Genomic DNA, 22,790 nt, shown 5'->3' with positions numbered 1-22,790 from the left:
CAGCTATCTCTGCTGCTTGTCTTACTGTTTTAATCCTCTATTTCTCCACATCAGTTCTCACTACGTTGGGATTGAATCTTTAAATTATTCCAAAAGAATGATCTCTCTAAGAGCTGCATATGTCATCTCTATCTTCATTGCTCATATCCACCTGTCCAAATTACTTTGTTTTATTCTCTAAAACTCAATATAAGTTTGCCCAGGCTGTTTCCTAAATTTCCACCTGTATGCTGCTGGAACCAACCCATATGCACTCAAAATAGCCTTTTTTAAAAACTATCTCATAGTCCAATGACATTTCTTCTGACAGTGAAGAATAAACCTCATGTGCTGTCCCCACTAACCTAGATTGTAACAACAGTGTCCAGTTTTCTTGTGGCCATTCCATCTGTTTAGCTATCTACTCAAATGAAATAAACAACATCTCCCAATCTCTTTCTTCAAACTTCGAAAGATCTTGCACAAATTTACACATCTCCCAACTGGGTTTTAGCTTAAAGTATTTTTAATCATCATAACTTTTCTCAGCATCTTATGTCCCTTTTTTAAAGTCCAGCTTTTTAAGTCGGTATTCTCTGTCTCTTTCCTTCTCTCTCTCTTCCATTGCTAACTTCTCCCTCTGGAGATCAAGTTTTCAGATTACCATTTCTTTTTGAAATAATCTCTTTTTCCCTTTCTTTTTCTGCTGCCTCTAGTTCCAGTTTTTCATTTCCAATTCTTTTTCTTTTGCTTCCAATTCAAGTTTTTTCAGTTCCTTTGCTTGTCCAAATTCAAGCCTCTTCATTTCTAACTGAAGTCTCACTACCTCCAGCTGTGACTAGTGGCAGGTATCACTTCCAACTTTAAATGCTGTGCTATCACTTCAACTATGTCTGCTTTCTTTGCCCCCACAGGTAACCTCAACTGCAACTTATCTGCCAACTCTCAACTCATCCTTAGATACTTTTTGTAACCCAATCAGAGTTATATCTTCTACTTCCAAAAATGTTTTAGGCATGAATACAGCCATTGTGTAGTCTCACCACTTTAAAAAAAACCCTTACACCAATCCTGAATTCCAAACGCTTCTCGTACCATAACCTTATTATTCACCAACTCCAAACCAATCAAGGAATTTCAAATATCCCGCAAAAAGCCCCCAATGTGTTATGATATGGCAGATTATGTGTGCCAGGTGAATCAAATCCATGAGGGAAACTTGATCACATGGTCACAGCGATTTTGTAATTTGTATTTATTTCAAGATGTGTCCTGAATTCAGTAGTAAGTCAACCAAGACTCTTGAGATTTTTTACAAAACTAAATTAAAGATTTATTTGCAAAAGAAAATATTTCAAGCACATACATTGGTCTACAAATTACTACTACAACCCTTAATTAGTCCTAAAACCCCTAATTAATCTGGCTTCCACCCCTATTAAGGCAACCATAAAAAAATGATTTAAACAGATCCAGGCAAATCAACACAATATCCTGGTCAGTAGAATTCAAAGTGGCTTTTCCCAGCTTTGTTTTCTGTAGACAGCAGCTTAATGCATAACTACTGGAGGCTTTTCACACATCTGGTAGACCTCACAATACCTCATCTCACACATAACCTCAATTTCCTTTATACATGTTTCTCCCTTTTAATGCAAATTCCATTGTTCCCATAAGTTTTTGGAACTTTACTTTTCTCATAATATAAATCATTGCATGGTGCTAATGTTATCAGTAACCTTTGGGAAAAACAAACACAAGCTTCTCTTTGAAATTCAAACTATCCCAATTTATCTAAAAATGCAAATTCTCCTCACCTCACATTCTAAAACTTCAGCCATGTTTACATATTTAGCATTTCAAACCTAGCTTCTTCTGATGAGTTAAAGCCTCCAGATCACCTGTCTCCAATTCAATTAAAAGAAACTATCCAAACCCCACTATTAACCTACTTTCACAATAAATCACAATTATTATGAGAATTATTATACTTTTGTGACAATTTCTAGAGCTGAGTTGTCCTGGCAGAACTCAAATGAGCATCGGTGAACAGATCATTGGTGTGGAGCAGGCTGAAGGGCCTACTCCTGCTCTAAGTCATGTGTTTGTGTAAGTTTCAATTAATAGCACTGCCATTGACTCTTTCCATCATTGTACTGATGATTGAGAGTAGCTGATGGAGTTAATTGTATTTGGTTTGTTTTATTTTTGTGGCCAGGACATACCTGGGCAATTATCCACTTTGTTGGGTAGATGTCAGTGTTGCAGCTGTACTGGAATAGCTTGGCTAAAGGTGTGGCTAGTTCTGGAGCAAAAGTCCTCAGTACTATAGCCAGAATGTTCTTGGGATCATCAGCTTTAGCTGTATTCAGTGCGCTCAGTCGTTTCTTGATATCATGTGGAGTGAATTGAATTTGAATTATGATACTGGGGCCTCAGGAGGAGGTCAAGATGGATCATCCATTCAGCACTTTTGGCCTTCTATTTTGCTCTTGTTCTGGTCCCAGCAATTGTTCAGGATGGGGATATTCATCCTGTTAGTTTATTCATGACTGGTATGTGGCAGAACTCCAGATCTTTTGATCTGATGTGTTGGTTGTGGAATCGCTCAACTCTGTCTATAAGCATGCTGCCTCCACTGTTTAGCATGCATGTACTGCTGTGTTGTACTTCACCAGAATTAGCCCCTCATTTTTAGGTACCAGAGCCTTTATAGAGAACTGGTGAATGGCAGAAGGTGCACAAAAAAGCACTGCAACAGATTCACCTGAAGCAGTGCAGTGCAGCATTGTCACTGACCCTTGGAAAACCATGGCTATCAACAGAAAGAAATTGTGTATAGTGAGAACAGTGAAGGTGACATAGTACTAGTGTGGTAATAAGATGTGAGATAGAAGTATGGCAACATCAAATGGATGAGCAGGAGAAATCTCTCTGCCCATAATGAGATTGTGAGGTTTATGGTAGGCACTGTCTGTCACATAATAGCTTTCATAGTTATCAAAGTGTCCATCTACCATGCTCCCTTCACCCTTCATTGTTGAATACAAGGGACACATTACTACCGTGATAGAGCAACCACATTTCATGAATAGTTCCTTAGGCATAATGGAACTTAGTACACGTAAGTATTTAAACTATGGTTTAACATATTTTCTAAGGTGCTTGAGGCAAAGTATAGTAAATGTCAAGTGAATTTTAAAGAATGATTGCATATATCTAATTTTATTGAAAATGAATGAGATTGAAAAGCAAAAAATGTTGAAAGTATGTGTCTGAACTCCAGTATGTGTTCTGTACATGCAAACGTCAAGTATACTGACTGACATGAGGTAGATTATGTGTAATAATCTTTAACTCATCAACAGGTTACCTGCAATAACGTGGCAGCTTGATAGGAACAATGGGCTAGTCTAATGAGTTACCAGGTTATATGGCAATGCTGTATGTAGTGACGTCCGTTTCAACTAACAAAGCAACATTTCTTTTATCATCCACAGAATTTTGATAGACCCAAAAGTTTAAATAGACAGTTACATGAATGCACTGAACACAAATCCCGAAAATAGCAGTTTGAAAAGCTAGCACAGTTTCTGAAATAGCCAGGTATATTCAACTTCTAGACTTTGGTATTTTTAGACCTTTAAATCCAGTACGGCCAATGGCATTTTTGTGTTAGCTTATTGGACGATAGAAATCACGTGAGTGTCATCCTGTAATACTCTCATTGGCCAATTGTAATCATATAGCTCGATATCCCGCGCCTTGTTCATGAATAGTTGCAACAGTTTTTTTTAAATGTTGAAGATCTGTTCATTATCGTTGTTCGGTTAAATTCTCGCTCTAGTCCGATCAGTAGCAACTTGTGCAGTGTACATTTATACGTTTCGACCTGAAGCCGTGAGGCCGATCAAACTTATTGCACCATTTATCCCCATAGCTAACCACGATCTATTTCCGTCGAGAACAATTTTGGAGGGAGCCAGGCAAAAGAGTCACTCCCTGCCCTCAACAATTAGTAGCGTGCATTTAGGTAACTTGCTGTCCCTCGAGCACATTTCAAGTGGCAATAAGCGGCAAAACACGATTTATTCAAGTGTTAGTCTTCAATCGAAAACGCTAAACACACCCACGGCGGGCAGGATGGGATATAGCATAAACATTTGAAGACAAAGATAAAATATGTAATCCATAGTTGATATTTCGATATTATTTTGCTGCACATTCCTGTGATGTCCTCGTGGATGCAAGGGGTGTGGCAATCCCTGGAATTGGATATTCAACAACTTCTTCAGGCCTTGGAAACAGCTCCTTGGGTTTTAACTGGGGGTGTTTTATTCTGCATCATTCTTGCTACTAACATTAGTTATGAGGACTACCAGAAGAGATTGAAAGCACCACTTTTTTTTTTAAGAGGGTTTGTGCAGTGAGGGGGTACCCGTTATTCGAAGCCGAGCTAGCACTTGCAATGGGATTCATAGCTCCTCTGGCAGGGACGGGCAGTCAGTCATCTCAGCCCGGAGGTTGGGGTGTTGCGTTGAAGGGACGGAAAGGAGGGAGGCAGGCAGCCCTCGGACAGCCTGGGCTCTGCAGCCAGCGAAATGCCCCGCCACCGCCCCAACCGCCACTTTCCCTCCCGCTTTCGGCTCCTCCTGAGCAGCTTCTGCTGCTGCTGCACGGGGTTTCCGCGATTGCTCGGGTCATGCGCAGGGGCGTGTCCGGCCTGTGATTGAAAAGAGCTTTTTTTTCTCTTTCCCCCTTCCCCTCCCCCACCTCCCCCCCCCCCTCTACCAGCGGCAAAGGGTTCGCGTTTCTACCGCTATCTTACGTACTCTTCCTCGCACTAAAATCTCCATTAAAAGTCCGTCTTTGTCGTCCTGAGACATCCACGGGCGCACTATGAAGCGCTCCGAACCAAGAGGACGGCATATTAAGCGTTGAACAGCGGTCACCGAACGGCAGATACCAGGCGTTTTTGGTGCCATTAGTAATTATTGTGTCCCGGAGGGTGTTTTTCTCTGTCTCTCCGACTTTGCTCGGATTACATACAAGGTAAATGGCCGGGGTTTTTTTATTTACGCGTTTGTCCTTTTTGCCTGCGGGTTGGAAAGTGAAGCCGTGAGCTTTGGTGTTGCGCTGGCCGCCGGCGAGTGAAACGCACTCGGGTCAGCCGTTAGAGGTCTGTAATTAATATGCGTTGGGGGTCGCTTGTTGTGGAAATAGCCGCCATCTTGTTCTACAGTAAATTCTCTCCGTCCAACCGAACCTTGGGGGGGGGGGGGGGGAGGAGGCGTAACATGTCCTGCCCTCGCGCCGTGCCGATTGGTCAGCGGAGAATAGTCCCTGTCTTGATTGGCGCCGGGCCGATGCGATCGCCGGCGTCCATTGGCTGACGCTGCTATCCATCATCCGCGCGCCGGTCGGCATCCGTTAGCAGGATCGGTTGAGCTGTTGCCTAGTGTTTTTTTGGGGGGGAGGGGCGCTGGAATATTGAAGAGAGAAATTCTGGAAAATTCTTGGTGGGGGGGTGGGTCGACGTCGGAGTGGAGACTGGGCTTTGTGAATCATGATTTCAGATGGATAGTGTGGGTGGGGGTGGGGGAGAGGTACATTGGTGTGTTTTATGGCGGCCTGGGTGGGCGGCTCGTGCCGACAGGAGGTAAATTCAAATACGCCCGGGAAAATGATTTGCTGCAGTGACGTCAGCCACCTTTTGACCCCCGGTGTCCTCGACGTCATCGAACAGCTGAGCTGGCGTGAGTATCCAGTTTCTTGGTGTCAGACCGCGAGCCAGTGCAATAGGAGGACAAAGGACTCAGCTTGGGACCTCAGGCCACGTCAACAATGTATAGCACTTAGTAATATGACAACGGGGTTTAACTTTTGGAATAAAGTACACCACTATTATATAATATACATTCACAGGACGCGTTTAGTGGTACACTGATTTATATCGGGTGCCCGCTTTCCCGCAGTGTTTCACTACGGAGGACTTGTGATGTCTTGAACGCTTTGGCATTGGCATCTTTTATTTCTTTTTATTGAATGTTTGTAACGAGGTAAACAACAGGCATTCTTGTTAGTGAATTTAGAACATACACAACACTCGTATCTATATGGAAGTCACTTGTATCCTGGATAACTTAGTGAGAATTAACCACCTTGGGTATTGGCCCCAAGTAAATTTCAAGTTGTAAATCGGAAAAAGAATCCACGTATTACAGATGTCACAAACAACTGGATCTTACTGGTGATTTGCATTGACGGAAACCAATGTATCGTAGAAGACATTCTAAATAATATAAAGCCATTCCAAACTCTTTTTAAATTGAAGCTTTATGTGCCTGTTGCTCTCAATGAACAGCATTTATGTCATTAACCGTTTACAGAATTACATTTCTTTTGATCTGATTTAAAATTAGTGTCTTATTACAGATTTGGTTTTTAATACAAAAGCAAAATACTGCAGATTCTGTACATCAGAAACGAAAACACAGTGCTGGAAGAACTCAGTTGAAGAAGGGTCATACGGACTCGAAATGTTAACTCACTTTCTCTCTCTCTCTCCACAGATGCTGCTAGACCTGCTGAGTTTTTCCAGCATTCTTTGTTTTTGTTTGGTTTTTAATAACTTGTGAATACACTTAACTGAATTGTGTGGACATCCTGTACATATAGCAGTATATGACACTCTTGAAAATTTTTGATAGGAAGTAAATCCTTTAAATTTGAAATGTGGATCAGATCCAGTGATAACATTTCTAGAACAAGGGGTGTGAGCTGAGGTGCAAATGTTACTTCCCAAGTTATAAAAACAATAACATCCCATACAGTAATTCCCTATGGGGATGTGTTGTCTGTGTTTTAAATGTAACATTGAATTATTTATGTACCTCATAGGCTATGGGCTATAACTGAACTTTATCTTGGGAGAGGCCATTTGCAATAAAATAATCATGTAATGCATTTGCCTTTCTACATGTTTCCTACATCAACACATTATCTCTAGTATTCCAGATATAGTTGTTCTATTTTTTTAATGGGACATGTGTGGAAACAAAGGGGTAGAAATTCACAATTCAATAATTGATTTATGGTGTTAATGATTTTAATATATTCTTGTCAGATCATAAAAGCCAGTACAGGTACATTTTGTGGGTGCAACAACAAAAACATTCCCCCTTTGCTTTCTGCTCAGGCTTCTATTTGGTTCCGATTATTAGAAGTGTAAAAGTACTGAGAATTTCTGCTTGCCTTTCAGTCTGATCTTATCTATGACATGTTCAGTTTCAGTTTTTTTAGGTAGGGAGAAGTAAAAAATTGTTAAAATTTGTTATGATGAGCTGTCTGTAAAACAATGATTAATCAGCCGGTAGCTGCTTGTGACCATATGTTTGGTAAATGTTAGAGGAGAGAAAACTTTCATTCAATGTGGAAATTACATTTTAAACTAGAAAAATGTGATTACAACTTTATTAACTTAGTGATTTAATATGATGTAACATGTACATACAATGCAAAGTCTTTAATATGAATTTTGCATTCCAGTATCATCTTCTGTGTTTAAAACTTTGATAGGTAAATTTTACTTATGTTACAATTTTTTGAACGGATTGGGAGCTGTGAGAACTATTACACATTGCAACTTCCTAATTATTTCTCATTCTCACAGAAATGTATGTATTTCAAATATAGATAATTTTCAATGAGGAAGAAGGTTTTAAAGCATCATTATTACCCAATTCTGAAGTTAAAACTTGAGAAACCATGAGCTGAGCTGAGGATTGTTCATGCCAGCGCATACGCTAGTTGTTGTTGGAACGTGTTTTGCCCTACAGTAAACAGAAGTAACTACTTTTGTTACAATTGCATATTATATGTTTTTTAGTTTGGAAATTATTATTTTTAAATGTAGGATTGATGCAAGAAAGTCTGGATAGCTTATTAGATTGGCCTGGAGTTGTAGATTAAAGGGGCAACAGCCCTCTTGTAATGCTGGGATGGTGGTGTGAGGTATTGAGGAGATAGGTTGCCTGTAAGCTTCTCTCAAAGTGGGTTTGAAGTTATGGTTTAAACTGGAGTGGGTGGGGATTAAATTATTCATGTAATTTCGCCAGATCAAAGAAGGTACCTGGTAAACAAAAGTTTTAAAGTATCCATATACTTTTCGGATCAAAGGATGGGTTTAAAATTAATGATAATTAATTTTAATTTAATTTGCATTTCTATGTGGGAATGGGCTATTTGTGTCAAGTTGCCAGGAAGATGGGCTGTTGGGGCTAGGAAGATTTTTTTTTTTGTTTTCGTATGTATTTACCTTTTTCACCATCTGTGAGGCAGTCAAGTTGGCAGCAGTTTTGAGACAGGTGGAGAGAGATTCTGCCAGCGGCTGGAACAAGTAGCAGAGAACTTTCAGGAACCAAAAGTGTTTCTGATTTGGAGTCACTACGTAAAGATGTGAGTGATGCCCATGCTCAGCTGTGAGTTGTGAAGTAGGGCTGGAGGATTCACCTAGCTGGATGCTAGTGGGAGAATCTCCAATAAACCCCTCACCTGGGAAGATAACTGGGAAAAGGAAGAAAACCTTAGTAAACCTATGAGAGCTGAAAAGCACATTGCTTTGTTTCTAGGAAATCTGCATGGACACTGAAGGAACTGTAATGTAAAAAGGGATTCTTAGTTAAAATTAAAAGTGGAATGGGAAGTGTTCTGTTAGAAATTTTGGGTTTAAAGTATAAGTGCTTATGAGATATAGTGTTAAGTTAATGGTGCTTATTCTTTTTGTCAGTAAAACTTTTTCCTTTAAAACTTTCCTTAAATCTTCTTGCGTGGTCTTTTCAGTTAATAACTCGGAATTCAGATTTCCTTTTTAAAAGTTACCGGTCTCTATTGAGATCATGCTTTCTTGAACTAAGTTTTAATTTCCTTTTTTTTTATCTTGAGCGTTCATTTTATTCTATTTTCTGTTGTTATTTGGGTCTCTTGTGCTTCACTTTTAATCTCTATCTTGTTTCATTGTAACCTGTAAAGTTCTTGTCCACTTCAGGCAAGAAATGATCAAAATTTTTGTTAATTGCTTTATTATGTCAGTGTATTGTGTGTAAATTTTACAGATTTGTTTAACAATGAAGAATTATGTGTTCATAACATACAATTTGGACAAATGTGAAAGTCTTGAGTTTAGTGTGCTCCAGTATGTTCGTTGAAAAAAAAATCTCCATACTCTTAGCTATGTGTTCTGGGAAGGCTCCGTGATGCTTAGTCAGTTTATTGAATGTGTAGCTAAGTTATACAGATAAGGTTCAATCTCCAGTCTATACGGAGTTATTTGATCACAAGTTTTAAGTGCACTACAGTGGCCTCAGTGCCCTGGGTTAGTCAGGCGAAAATTGGTCTGAATTCTATTTCTTGATTGCTATCCAGCAATCCCCTGCTGTGGATGCTGAAAGAAGATCGGATCTAGCTCAGTTGTAGAATTCATTTGGCTGAATAGTCTGTTGAGGCGTGCACACAAATAATGAATTTTCAGGCAAAGAGCATAGTGGGTGCTCGTATCCTTGCCACAAGCAATGCCTACAAAGTAGGGGACAAAATTGGCAAGAAAAAAATAAAGATCTTCAGTATTGAAGTATTTTTGACACCATTGTATGAACTTTTAGTTTTGAGATGTGATAATGTAGGATTGAAGTGATGTTATCTAGGAATACAACAAACAATAATGCAGAACTTTGGCATTTGGTGTAGAAGTATCTTACTAACTCTGATCACAGGTGCAGTTATGACACAATACTCAACAGTTGATGCATAGTGAGCAGATTTAATTTATTAAAGCACCTGTCTAAAAATATATTGCTAGAAGGACTCCTGTACTGAGGATTTTCATTATTGACTGTCTCTGGCAGGCCTAAACTGAGTGCATGTATTGTGATGTTGAGCCAAACACTAACATCACACCAAAAAAGCTACCCATTGGCAGAAAAAGCTGCTTCCAGAAGCAATGAGAAAAACTTGTAAAAAGCTAAATCTTGATTGGCTTGGAACAGCATTCAACGGTCAAATTTGAAAACCTGAATAGTGAAGATTGCATCAAAGATTAAACCCGATCATTTTGTTTTTGCATTTTTATGCATTGCAGTGGAAAGGGGCATTAATGGGGCACATCTGTTTGTTAGATTAAATATTTATTTGATAAATGTTCAAGTAGATATTTATTATAGTTGTCTATACTTCCCAGTAATTTTTTCAACACCTGAAGTTGTTGATTACTACTGAGAGAGTTCCACAGGCCATAACTTCATGTGAGTCTAGAGACCCTGGTGGCTAAATCTTATTGTTCACATGAGCTATATAGGTCCACTTGTTGCAGTTAGCGGGGTCAGCAATGAAGTAATAAATGCATGTCCATATTAATTTACATTTTTAATTCATACTATTTGATCATTGTATTTTGATTTAGGAATTATTAGTTAAAAGGCTACTTTTAAACACAGTAATTTCTAAACCTCTACATCCACAAAATCTAAACTGGTCAAATCAGCAAATAATCTAAGTGCAAATAGAACATGAGGGTTTTGAGGACAGATTAACAGGGCAGGGAGACTAGTTTGGACATCATCGTATTTTTGATCTTATTAATGTACAGTTGCACAATAGACACTTAATTTACTAATAAAAACAGAAAATGCAGGAAATACTCAGAACATTAACTGTTTTTCTTTCTGTAGATAGTGCCTGATATAGGTACTTCCAGCATTTTCTGTTTTTATTTCAGATTTCTAGCATCTGCAGTATTTTGTTTTGAGTTAATTTATCAATTAGCTATTGAGGAAGGTTTCATCTATCCTTTTCAAGTAGTTTTTTCTGAAATTTTGGTTTGCTCTTTAATGTTTTTTAAACTTAGAATTTTTTTCTGTTGCGGTTGTCTCCTTTTTTGGGCAGTAAATAGAAAATAATAAAGTTTTATAATTTGCAATAAACCATAACTCATCCCAGTATAGCCCTAAAGCATCAGTTTCACCAAACACGTCCCTGCTGCTGACCTTAAAAAAAAAAATCATCTTGGGGCTTTCTTGAAGACTTGTAGAAGTTCTTGTGCCAAGTCTGAAAAAGCTCTAGGCAGGATAGAAAAGCCCCCTGCTGTCATTGCTTCCTCTCCAGCATTCCCAATTTCATGGGGAATGCAAAAGTCATCAGACATAAGAGAAAATAAAAGCCAAAATGCTACACTCGTTCCAAGGCTTCCTCTGAATTCAGAGGAACATCTTTTTGAGGTAAAACAAACTAATTAATACATTTGATTGTAAGCCTCTATATAATGATGACTACTTGGCTCCTGATGTTCAATTTTAAATTAATTTACTCTAGATACATTGAATGCTAATATGTTGGAACCGTATAGAAGAGGTGGGTCCTCAGACCTGTGTTAAACTTGAGATTGAGCTGGAGGTTAAAATTTGCAGAGTACCTGTTCTTCCTCCAGGAACATACCACACTTTGGAAATCCAGAGTGACTGTCCTAGGGCCTCAATTATTTACTATCTATATTAATGACTTGCAGGAGGGGCAGACTGTAATGTATCCAAATTTGCCAACGATACAAAAATAGGTGGGAGGGCATGTTGTGATGAGGGCATAAGGAATCTGCAAGAGGATATAGATAGGTTGAATGAGTGGGCGAAAACTTGGCAGATGGCGTTTAATGTAATGTAGGAAAGTGTGAGGTCATGCACTTTGGTAGGAAGAGTCAAAAGGCAGACTATTATTTAAATGGAGAGAGACTCCCAAAAAAGTGCAGCACAGAGGGCTCTGGGTGTTTTTGTGCATGAAACACAAAGTTTGCATGTAGGTGCAGCAAGTAATTAAGAAGTCAAATGGAATTTTGGTCTGTATTGCTTGTGGGTTGGAGTTTAAAAATAGGGAAATCTTACAACTGTACAGGGTGTTGGTGAGGCTCACCTGGAGTACTTTGTACAGTTTTGGTTCACATGTTTAAAGGGTAAACTGGCATTGGAGACAGTTCAAAAGAGATTCACTAGCCTCATTCCTGGGATGAAGGGGTTGACTTAACAAGAACAGGTAACTAGGTTAGGTCTTTATTCATTAGATTTTAAAAGAATAATGGGTGATTTTATTGAAACATACAAGATCCTGAGGGTCTTGACAGGATAGATATTGAGAAGATGTTTCCACTAGTGGGGGAATCTCAAACTAGGGGACATAATTACAGAATAAGGGGACACTCATTTAAAACTGAGTTGCGATGGAATTTCTTTTCTGAGGGTAGTGAATGTCTGGAATTCTCTACCCCAGAGAGTTGTAGAGGCTAGATCACAAAGTATTTAAAGAGGAGGTAGATAGATTTTTGAAATATCAGGGAGTTGAGGGCTATGAGGAGCTGGCATGAAAGAGGAATTGAGGCCTGGGGCAGATTAGCCATGATCTTGTTGAATGGCAGGGCAAGTTTGATGGGCCAAATGGCCTATTCCTGCTCGTATTTCTTATGTTCTTGTGATACTAGGATCATGAGCTGATGCTGAAGTCTATGTACCATTCTTTTGAAATTGGAAGTCCTTTTTGTTTTCAGATTTGGAAGTCTGCAAATAATTGAAATGAGATGCTTTCTGTTTTGCAAATAATCATCCAAAATGGTAAAAACGTTAACTTTTATGTGTAACCACACATTCCTTTTACCAGTCAGTGAAGTGTGTCGATGGCAATGGTGCAAAAGTTTGCAATTTGGCATCCCATTGAATGTCTCATAATATGTAAAGATATGAAAATGAAGAAGAACGTCTTAAAAAGTTTGAGGAGGAATTTTCTGCCGTCTACATGACCAGTTTCTAGTAGTAGCATTATGCTGCAATGCATTCAGTGTTCAAGTTAGCTAGCTTGTTACAAAATGCAATGCAAAAAAGTACCCAGGAAATTATCTCCTGAGATACTCCTACACTGCTCAAAATTCCAGTTTAGTTGCTCTTCAGATATTTCTGGTTTTGTTGAAAGTAACTTCTTCATTTAATCTTTTTTTGTCAAATTTAAGTTTATAATTTCAGTAAATCAGGATGATGGAGGTGAAATATACTATGTTCACACTAAAACTAGAAAAAAAACTATATAAAAAAAATGTATATATGTCCTTTCAAATTTATCTTGTGTTTGGGGAATGATTTGCTTCGTACACCAGATCTGCAGAAGATCTTATTGTACATTTATTTTTCAAAAATAATGTTAATGTCAAGGGGATATCTCTAAATGAAAACTTCTGTTCTGATATAGTTGTTACTGCTTCACAGATTGCCTATAGATGATGCGAAAACCACAGAAGAAGATGAGAAATAGCTGTGGAGGTCGTCGTTCCCCATCTCCCTATGGACTTAAATGCTCACCAAGCAGAGAGACATTGACGTATGCTCAAGCACAAAGGATGGTTGAGGTAGACATTGATGGGAGACTGCACAGAATTAGTATATTTGATACTTTAAAGATTATCACTGAAGATGACTTGACTGCCCAAGAGATAACAGAATGTAATAGTAACAAAGAAAACAGTGAACAACCTCTCTTTCCTTCAAAGTCTAAAAAAACAATTTGCAAAGACAAAAGGAAAGAGTCGGCCTCTAAACATGCAGCTGGGGGATCTGTTGAATTACCTCAACCTTCTTTTAGAATTATTGACTATAATCCTCCTGATGCCCCACCCCTACCATCAGCATATTACAGATATATTGAAAAATCAGTGGAAGAACTGGATGGTGAAGTTGAATACGATATGGATGAGGAGGATTATGCATGGCTAGAAATGATCAATGAAAAGCGTAAGAGTGACGTGCTTGGTATAGTGTCCCAGGAGACATTTGAGTGCCTCATGGACAAACTGGAAAAGGAATCTTATTTTGAAAGCCGGAATAAAGGTGATCCCCAGTCTTTAATTGACGAAGATGCAGTTTGTTGTATTTGTATGGATGGTGAGTGTCAGAATAGCAATGTGATCTTATTTTGTGATATCTGCAATCTTGCTGTACATCAGGAATGCTATGGAGTGCCATATATTCCAGAGGGACAATGGCTTTGCCGCTGTTGCCTGCAATCTCCTTCCAGGCCTGTCGATTGCGCTTTGTGTCCAAATAATGGTGGTGCTTTTAAACAGACAGATGATGGCCGATGGGCCCATGTAGTTTGTGCTCTGTGGATACCAGAGGTCTGCTTTGCTAATACTGTGTTCTTGGAGCCAATAGACAGCATAGAGAACATTCCTTCTGCTAGGTGGAAGTTAGTATGCTATATTTGCAAACAGAAAGGTGCTGGAGCATCTATTCAGTGTCACAAAGCTAATTGCTACACGGCATTCCATGTGACCTGTGCTCAACGGACTGGTTTGTACATGAAGATGGAACCAGTACGAGAAACTAGTGCCAATGGGACAACTTTCAGTGTCCGAAAAACTGCGTATTGTGATATCCACTCCCCACCAGGTTCAGTGAAAAAAATTCTTGCATTGGGTGATAATGAGGCTGAGGAAGATGAAGAGGATCAAGAAAAAGATGTTGGTGATGGTGAAAGTCCGAAGAAAGTATCACCTAAAAAGACCAAAGTCAAATCTAAACAGAAAACTAAAAAAATTAGAAACTTCCTTGAAGAGCGACGCGCAGCTGTACCAGTAGTGACTGTACCACAGATACCTACTCACAGGTGAGTTTTTTTTTTAAAGAGATGGCCAAGATACATTAATACCTTCTGCAAAATATACTATAGTGAGAGAGAAATGCTGAGTTTAGCTATATTCTTGAGATGTTTAGCAACAGCTTCCATTCTTTGTTTTAGAGCTGCAACATATTTTTGTATAGTGGTTCGAGGCATGTTCTCCTTCGTAGTTCCTTTCATATAGAAACTTGTTGTACGTATGTGTAATAAATAATTGAAGAAAATGCTTCTTCATGAAAGACAAATATATAACTGGTAAAGCACTTTTTAGCCCATCAGTTTATTTTCCTTCAAACTTGTGTACTGGTTTTCCAGTGTTCCTTTTTACAAGTCTCAGTTATTGAAAATATCTTTCAAAACTCACTTTAAATGGTTTCTGATCTTATGTAGTCAGTTTTCTATTGCAGCTTAATGTTATCAAACTTAGAGAAACAGTTTTTTTTAAAAAAAATCAGATTTGTTTGGCATTGTGCATTGGTATGCCATGGTTATGGAAGTCAAACTCTAGAGTTCCCTCAACGGTAAGTTCCTGATCTTATTTGAGTCATCGATGGAAAGGGAAGGTAAGATCCCTTCACACAGGATAGGCTAAACTGAATGGTAAGTCAGTCTGGATTGTAGCTTTGCATAGCTCCTGGCTCAAACTGATATTGACACAGGCTTGCACATTCACTGATTAATATGTGGGGGGTTGCGTGGAGGAGAGTAAAATCTGACTTTTTAAGATAAATAAATGGACCCCCTGCACTGTAAACCCCTTTTTCTATAAATAGAGCTTACCCAAGTGTCTGAAATGTGGTTTGAATATTCCCTCCTTCAAAAAACAGGATTCCAGATGTTTTTGGACACCATCAGGGCAGCATTATTTATTTTGTAGTCTCCAGAACTGATCAAGTTGATGCTGCTTTTTTAAAGAAATACTGGGACTGGTGCTCTGCTTCTAGTCTCAGTGGCTGGATACTTGAGTGAAGTTTCCGTCTGTGAATAGTGATTCTTTTTAATTGTCTGTCTTGGAACCTGCTTTGAAGAGCACCTCTTTTGCTGAGCATTGAATTTAAGGAAATCATCCCAAAAGAAACAAGATAAAATAGTAGCAGGCTAGAATTCAGTGCAGCTCATTAGGGGCAGTCATAGACTGCAGATATGTTCAGTATGTATAATGCTATTAGTATAGACAGCTGCAGGTGTTAGACTGTCAATGTCAGGATCATGTTCTCTGTAATGCCAGTTAATTTTGCAGCTGACAAAAACTTAAAAACCTTGTACTTAAGGTGGTAAGTATAGTGCTTTACTTAAGATGATGCTAATTGCTAAAAACATCAGACCAGACCAGACCAGCTCAGTCTTTTCATAAAACTGTCCAGTTAATCTCTAGAAAGATGTACTTGCACTTCTTTTCTAATCACTCAGATGGAATCTGAGCCAGATTGGGGTCATATTCTCAGACAAGAAGTTATCTGTTTCTAGAAGGCCCAGTTTCCAGATATCCAATGCAACATGACTTCACTCTTCCGTGTCTGCTACAAAAACAATTGTACACTTTTATGATATAGCAAAATGTTCCAAGATGCTTCACAGGAGCACTGTCAAACCAAATTTGACACTGAATGACATACCTAAAACCAATACCAGCTGACATTCTTAAATGGCAGGAGCCAAGATATTTGTGGAAAATCAGCAAGACTACCTCGCCTATCCGTGATATCATTTGTGGAAAATCAGCAAGACTACCTCGCCTATCTGTGATATCAGTCAGATATGTTGAAGTACAGTAGTGGCATGTATTTTTTTTTTTATAACTCTTCCTTTTGAACTGTGGAGAAAACCCAGGAGTGTAATTATTAGATCTTGGCCTTCCAAACTTATAAATTTGTCTTGAGTGTATTTTAAGCTATATAATACTATGAAGTATATGATGGGAGTAATTTTAAGAATATGACAAGACATGCATTGCAAAAGTATGTTGGCCAATGAAATTCCATTCTCATATGGCATATTGGCACATTAGTGCTGGTGGCAACATTATTTCCCTTTTTTAGAACTTCCTTACCTTCAGGATTTTGATTTGTTATTCCTATGTATGTTGAAAATCTGCTCCAACTGAGAGACTGCCTACTCTAAAGTTGTTGTGTGAATTGAGGCTGTAACAATAAAAGTAAGCTGATGGAGTTCATACAACATGAATAGGAATTCACAATCTTGTGTACTGCGAGTGGTGAAATTGTCTGTCTTTTGATCTTTTGCATATATAAGTGATTCTACTCACTTTATAGCTGTTTCGATTTTTTGTGTGTTGTTTCTCCCCTCAATTTATAGTTTCTGTCTTTGTTTAGTAATTGAAGATTTGAGGAGCATGAAAATGGGTGGAAGTGCTACCTGCTATTAATCTGCATGTTTTGTGCCCCAGTATTTGGTCAGCATAGCCAGTGAAGGTAGAAGCACCAGCCTTAAATAGACAGGCACTTCATTCAGTTTTGCATGCCATTTCTCTCTTTTGGCATGTACAAATCTAATTTTATTCTGATCCATGTGACATGAATGTCTAGGTTTGCTAAGTGGCAAAGGTAGAAAGGGCACAATAATAATGTGTATAATAATAATAGTGTATTTGACTAATTCTTAAATTAGTTTTTCTTGAGTCATTATGCCAAATTTGCATTGATGGTCACAGGGACAAAAAGTATAAATATCAACAGGTTTTTGATCAGAATACAATACTGCTATCTGACATTTGAGAGAAAAGGTGAACTTAAAAAGCGATGTTGGGCGTGCCATGCTGCATGGGAAGGGTTCTGTGACCACCTGCCTCTATCTGCTCACCTACAGCAGCAGACCAAAGTAAACATACACTGAATTAGCAGGTGCTGAGTGGTGAGGGTTTGTTTTTCAAAGAACTCTGGGACAGCAGATATGGTGGCACTGCAAAGGTTATAAATGCCTCATTAATTATAATATTGGATGTTTCCTTGGTAGAACCCCGATCTTGGTATTCCATGCTTTCACTGGTATCCCATGAAAGAGAAAAATGGGGATTTTTTGAGATAGTTCCTTTATGTAAGTTAGTATGTCTATGATGTTAATCCATATTTTATTACTTAAACTCCAAAGCAAATAGATCATTGTAATTTATAGAATTGCCAGGAGTTGAATTCAAAAATGTTATTTATTTTTTGCTTTGCTCTGTACCCTATCCACTTGAGAGGAAAAGTGCAATTTTAAATTCTAGTTCAAACTATGTCAGCTGCAAGAATTCTGGGGATGGGAGTTTAGAACTTTTTATTGAAAGTAGAATTATCCGTTTTTTAGGTCTTGCTGATTTGATTAAATACAACTACCTCCCAAAGTAGTGAATGGGTGAGTTACTGTGTACAGACCACATCCTGCCTTATGGCATGTATACTTTGTGTGTGCTGGTGCTGTGAAGTGAAAATATGCTTCATTTATATAAACAAGGTTGAGGGAAAAAAATGTCCTAATTGTCACTGTTCTTGGAATTGAAGGAAGTGTGCAGTTTCTTATGTTGGGTGAATGATGTTGAGGAAAACCCCCTTCATTGACACCCTTTAATTTTTCAGTCAGATGTGGCTTCCTGGTATTACAAATGTCTGTTTCACAATCCAGCCATCAACCAAGGAGCAGTAATTCATAATTGTAGATACATAGATAAACTTTCAATATTCTTCAATAGTTCCTCAAGTACCATAGGACTAAAATTGTGTACTTTTGCTTTTCAACACTCATTAGAAAATGGTTGAATAGATACATTTTATCAACCTCCTCAGCTGCAAATAGCCGAAGATATTCTTCTATGTGAAGGGTGCTACATAAATATAAGTTGTTGTATAAACCTTGAATTTTTTTTTTTTTGAGTGTGCATGCAGGTACTGTTATGACATTGCTGTGCTGCATGGAGTGTCACACTCCTGCACTGTGTAACAATCCAGGACAAGTACCATTATCTATTTCAGTTTTCACCAGTATATGGTTGTGTTTTTATGTCAGCCCTCTCATCTTAAATTGGGATAAGTGTTTCACTCCTTTTTCAACATGAATGGGTTAGAATTACAAGAATTGAGTGTCAACAGATCTATCTTCGCCCCTTCTGCAATGCACTGCGTAGAACATTATGGAGGCATATTCAATGGTGGTTTTTCGAAAGGGAATTTGATAATTATATGACGAGATTTGCAAATCTTTGGGGAAAAGGTGAGAGATCGTAACTATGTGAATTGAGCCGGCACAGACACAAGTCGAATGGCTGCCTCCTGAGCTGTAACCGTTCGATGATTCAATTCAGAGGTTTGGTTTTCTTGGAATTGAAGGCACTCAATGAATACCCAGGAAAGTAACAACATCAAAATTACCTTTGTTTCTCATATGTTTGTCCTAACAATGTAAAATAAAATAAATCCTGAGATTACATACTTAGCCTGAGAAAATAGCAAAACTGTGCTTTTTAGATTGAATGAAAATTGTTGATCAATTGTACATTGCTTCATTTGCTCAATGGATTAGAAATCAAAATGAACAAAATATCTCTGCAACATGGATGGTCATCTTTGCATTAATTGGTCAACAGCTTTTAAAAAAAACGGCAAAATAGAATAGTACAAACATTGCATAAAATGCTTGCTCCAAAAACATAAACTTGGTACTTTGCCTCTGATGCACTACACACAGTAGCACATTACCAGCATCATGACCGGCAAGGATGCCATAGTAGTTCCGGATGATAATTAGGTCTCATGCCACTGGTTAGGAACTGGCATTGGACTGCAACAAATATCATAGAAATGCTCCAAGGTCTAACAGTAAAGGACTTCATAACTATTATGTTTGGATCATTAGAATCATGTGTTTATTTGGAATTTGTGCCCAATTATGCCCCTGTGTTCATATTTGGGACCTTAACTCAATTTTTCACAATCTAATGACGTATCTGAACCATTGTGAATTGTAAGATTATAGGTAATCCTGTGTTCTGTGAGGGGCTGCCCTTCTAAGGGAATGTGGATCAGAGAATTGGGACTACTGTTGAAATTAGTTTTGTGTGTGGAGCTGGTCCATAGTAAGTTTCCATTGCAGATCAGGTGTTTTTGACTTGGCATTCCGACAAGGTAGTTCATGGGACTCGTCTGGGATGCCCTGCCTAAAATTGCTTTTTAGGTTCATTTGAGTCAAGGTATTGAGATACAGTTTTATTCCTGCCTGAAGTCAGAGCAGATATGTTATTTGCAAGCCCCAGGATATTATGCCTCAAATGGAGACATTGTTGAAGCATCAACAGTAATTGTTTCTTACAGTGCAAATAACCAGGATGGGTTGTGAGGCTTTTCCAATAGAGCTCTAATATTCATTGCTCACTAAGTTTCTGATGCAAAGAATTCTTCATTTAACTGTGAATGCAAGCTTCTCATCGTATTGCACAAATATTGTACATCTGGTTTAATTATCCAGATCGTGGAGTTCCATTTTCAGGATTATTTGTTGAAATATGTTTACTTATTAGGAATTCTACACTGAACTCTTAATTCTTCATGTTTCTGTGCAGCAATGTATTAGAGGTGGAAATACTGATACTAACAATTTTTTTGTTATTTTTTGGAAAAATATACTTTATTCATAAAAATATCTGGAAGAACATGCCAAACCATTTCAAAATCACCATCACAAAAGTACAATCAGGTTCAACTTTTACAACATGTATCACGAGGTGCATCAATACAATCAGTGAATATTACAATCATTTGCAGACAATCATTTGCAGACATTCATTTTGAGCTGTACAGCCGAGGGGCTCTAAACAGTTCCCAGCCCCTTGGTGCACTATGGCAGAAAGGTCTTAGACAGCGACCCTTCCCCATTGCGCCTTTGCAGCGGCTGCCCCAAGCTTTAGTGTGTCCCTCAGCACGTAGTCCTGGACTTTGGAATGTGCCAGTCTGCAACACTTGGTCGGGGACAACTCTTTGCACTGGAAGACCAACAAGTTTCGGGCAGACCAAAGAGCATCTTTCACTGATGATTCTCCAGCTGCAGTTGATGTTTGCCTTGGTGTGTGTCCCTGGGAACAGCCCGTAGAGCACAGAGTCCTGTGTCACAGAACTGCTCGGGATGAACCTCGACAGAAACCACTGCATCTCTCTCCAGACTTTTGCAAAGGCACAATCGACAAGGTGGTGAACAACGGTCTCGTCCCCACCACAGCCACCTCGAGGGCAACGTGCAGAGGGGGTGAGACTCCTGGCATGTAGGAAGGATCTGACAGGGAGGGCCTTTCTCACCACCAGCCAAGCTATGTGTTGGTGCTTGTTGGAAAGTTCTGGTGATGAGGCATTCTGACACATGACTTTGACAGTCAACTTGGGGAACCATCCCACAGGATCCACCCTCTCCTTTTCCCACAGGGCTTCTAAGATGTTACGTGCCGACCACTGCCCGATGGATGATACTAACAATCTTACCATAAGCATTGTTATCTATACTCCATTTTCAGGGAACCTGAGATTGTGCTTTTTCATTGTTTGACCCGAGCCTGATTCATTTGGAGGTCAGATTGACTTTAGCACTGAATGTGATCTGTTTGTATTCTGTGGGAGTGAATAGAAACATTGCACCCACATGGAGTAATAATTCATGATTGGCAAATTAATAGCATGTGCAAATCCCTTGCCTATTTATTCAACGTTCACAGAAAATTAGGATACAGTTATCGTTCCTGGAGAGGAAATTTGCATATACTTGTTGAAACATGTGTCATTGCTTATTGTGAATTATGTCAAGTATAATCATCAGGGACTCTGACTGACTAGCATTACGGAAACCCTGCGATCTGGGAGCATTGTGGAAAGGGGTGCTGGAAGCATTAGAAAAGAGTTCCTTGGATCTGGGAGCGTTGAAGAAGGAGGATTATAGGATCGTCAAGAGAGGCCTTGCAACTTGGAGTGGACATGTCACTTTGTGATTTTTAGTTGTGTCATGGGATTTGGGAGCAGGGAGAACTTTTGGGTGGAAATCCAAGAAAACTGTGGATTGAAGTTCAAAGTCTGATAGTAATGAAGGAGGAGGGGCTTTTCAGGGTCCACTGGTATGAAGAGGACAATATTTGAACACCTTGAAAGAGGGAGAGAGAACAGTGCAGAAAACTTTTTATATTTGTTCACAGAATGCGGGCGTTAGTGGCTAGGCAAGCATTTATTGCCTATCTCTAATTGCCCTTGTCAGAGGGTATTTAAGAGTCAACCACATTGCTGTATCCTCAATAAATTAACAATCTAATGCCCAAACACTGATTTTTCCAAGTTTAAACACAAGAAAGCCTCTGGGTGATTTGCTGCTTCTCTCGGAAGGAAACAACTTTGAACTAATCTGGAACCAAAATAAAATGTGATGTGGTTTACATAAGCAGCAGAAAATCAATTACATGTAGGCCAGACCAGGTAAAGATGGCAGATTTCTTTCCCTAAAGGACATTATTGAACTAGATGAGTTTTCCTGACAGTTGGCAATGGTTTCGTGTCATCAGCAGACTTTTAATTCCAAAATTTTATTGAATTCAAATTTCACCATCTGCCATGGTGGGACTCGAACCCAGGTCCCCAGAGCATTACTCTGGGTCTCTGAAATACTAGTCCAGTGACAATACCACCAAACCACCACCTCCCCACAAACATTATTCATGGCCTCTTCCAGTCTATTGGGTAGTCCTTGCAATATTTCTACATTAGCTTCCTGTCCAAACTATTATGGCCCACTTTGGACCATCAAGGGGCCTTACCTTTCCAGCATCTTCCCTGCTGTCAACTGGCTCCAACCGTTTCTATTTCTGCCTTAGAGCACTTAATACATTGGTGTGTTAATCGACTTAAATGGTCCTCAATAAATTAACAATCTAATGTCGAAAAACTGATTTTTACCAAGTTTAAACACGAGAAAGCCTCTGGAGTGATTTGCTGTTTCTCTCGGAAGGAAACAATTTTGTACTAATCTGGAACCAAAATGAAATGTGATGTTTACATCACAGAAGAAGCAGAAAATCAGGTGAGACCAGGAACATAAATTCATTTTCTGCTACGTTTAAATCATTTGGGGGTGGGAACAAACTGAAATCTCCT

General features: G+C 38.9%; 1 protein-coding gene across 2 annotated transcripts in view; it reads left to right on the top strand.

Moving 5' to 3' along the window:
• The first annotated feature begins 4,776 nt into the window (after positions 1-4,776).
• The window catches only part of brpf3b (bromodomain and PHD finger containing, 3b), a 69,401-nt gene continuing 51,387 nt past the window's right edge, over positions 4,777-22,790 (top strand). Inside the window, exons 1-2 of one of the 2 annotated variants that reach the window (XM_041195608.1) lie at positions 4,777-5,031; positions 13,272-14,667. In XM_041195608.1, coding sequence (XP_041051542.1) covers positions 13,283-14,667 — 1,385 coding nt within the window. In that variant the 5' untranslated portion in view covers positions 4,777-5,031; positions 13,272-13,282. Of the gene's footprint in view, positions 5,032-5,620; positions 5,736-13,271; positions 14,668-22,790 lie in introns of those variants that run through there. The other variant, XM_041195609.1, reaches the window with a different exon arrangement.

This window comes from Carcharodon carcharias, chromosome 9 (genome assembly GCF_017639515.1).
Source record: "Carcharodon carcharias isolate sCarCar2 chromosome 9, sCarCar2.pri, whole genome shotgun sequence".
NCBI lineage: Eukaryota > Metazoa > Chordata > Chondrichthyes > Lamniformes > Lamnidae > Carcharodon > Carcharodon carcharias.
Note: the sequence above shows the minus strand (reverse complement) of the source record. Positions and strands in the feature narration are given on the sequence as shown.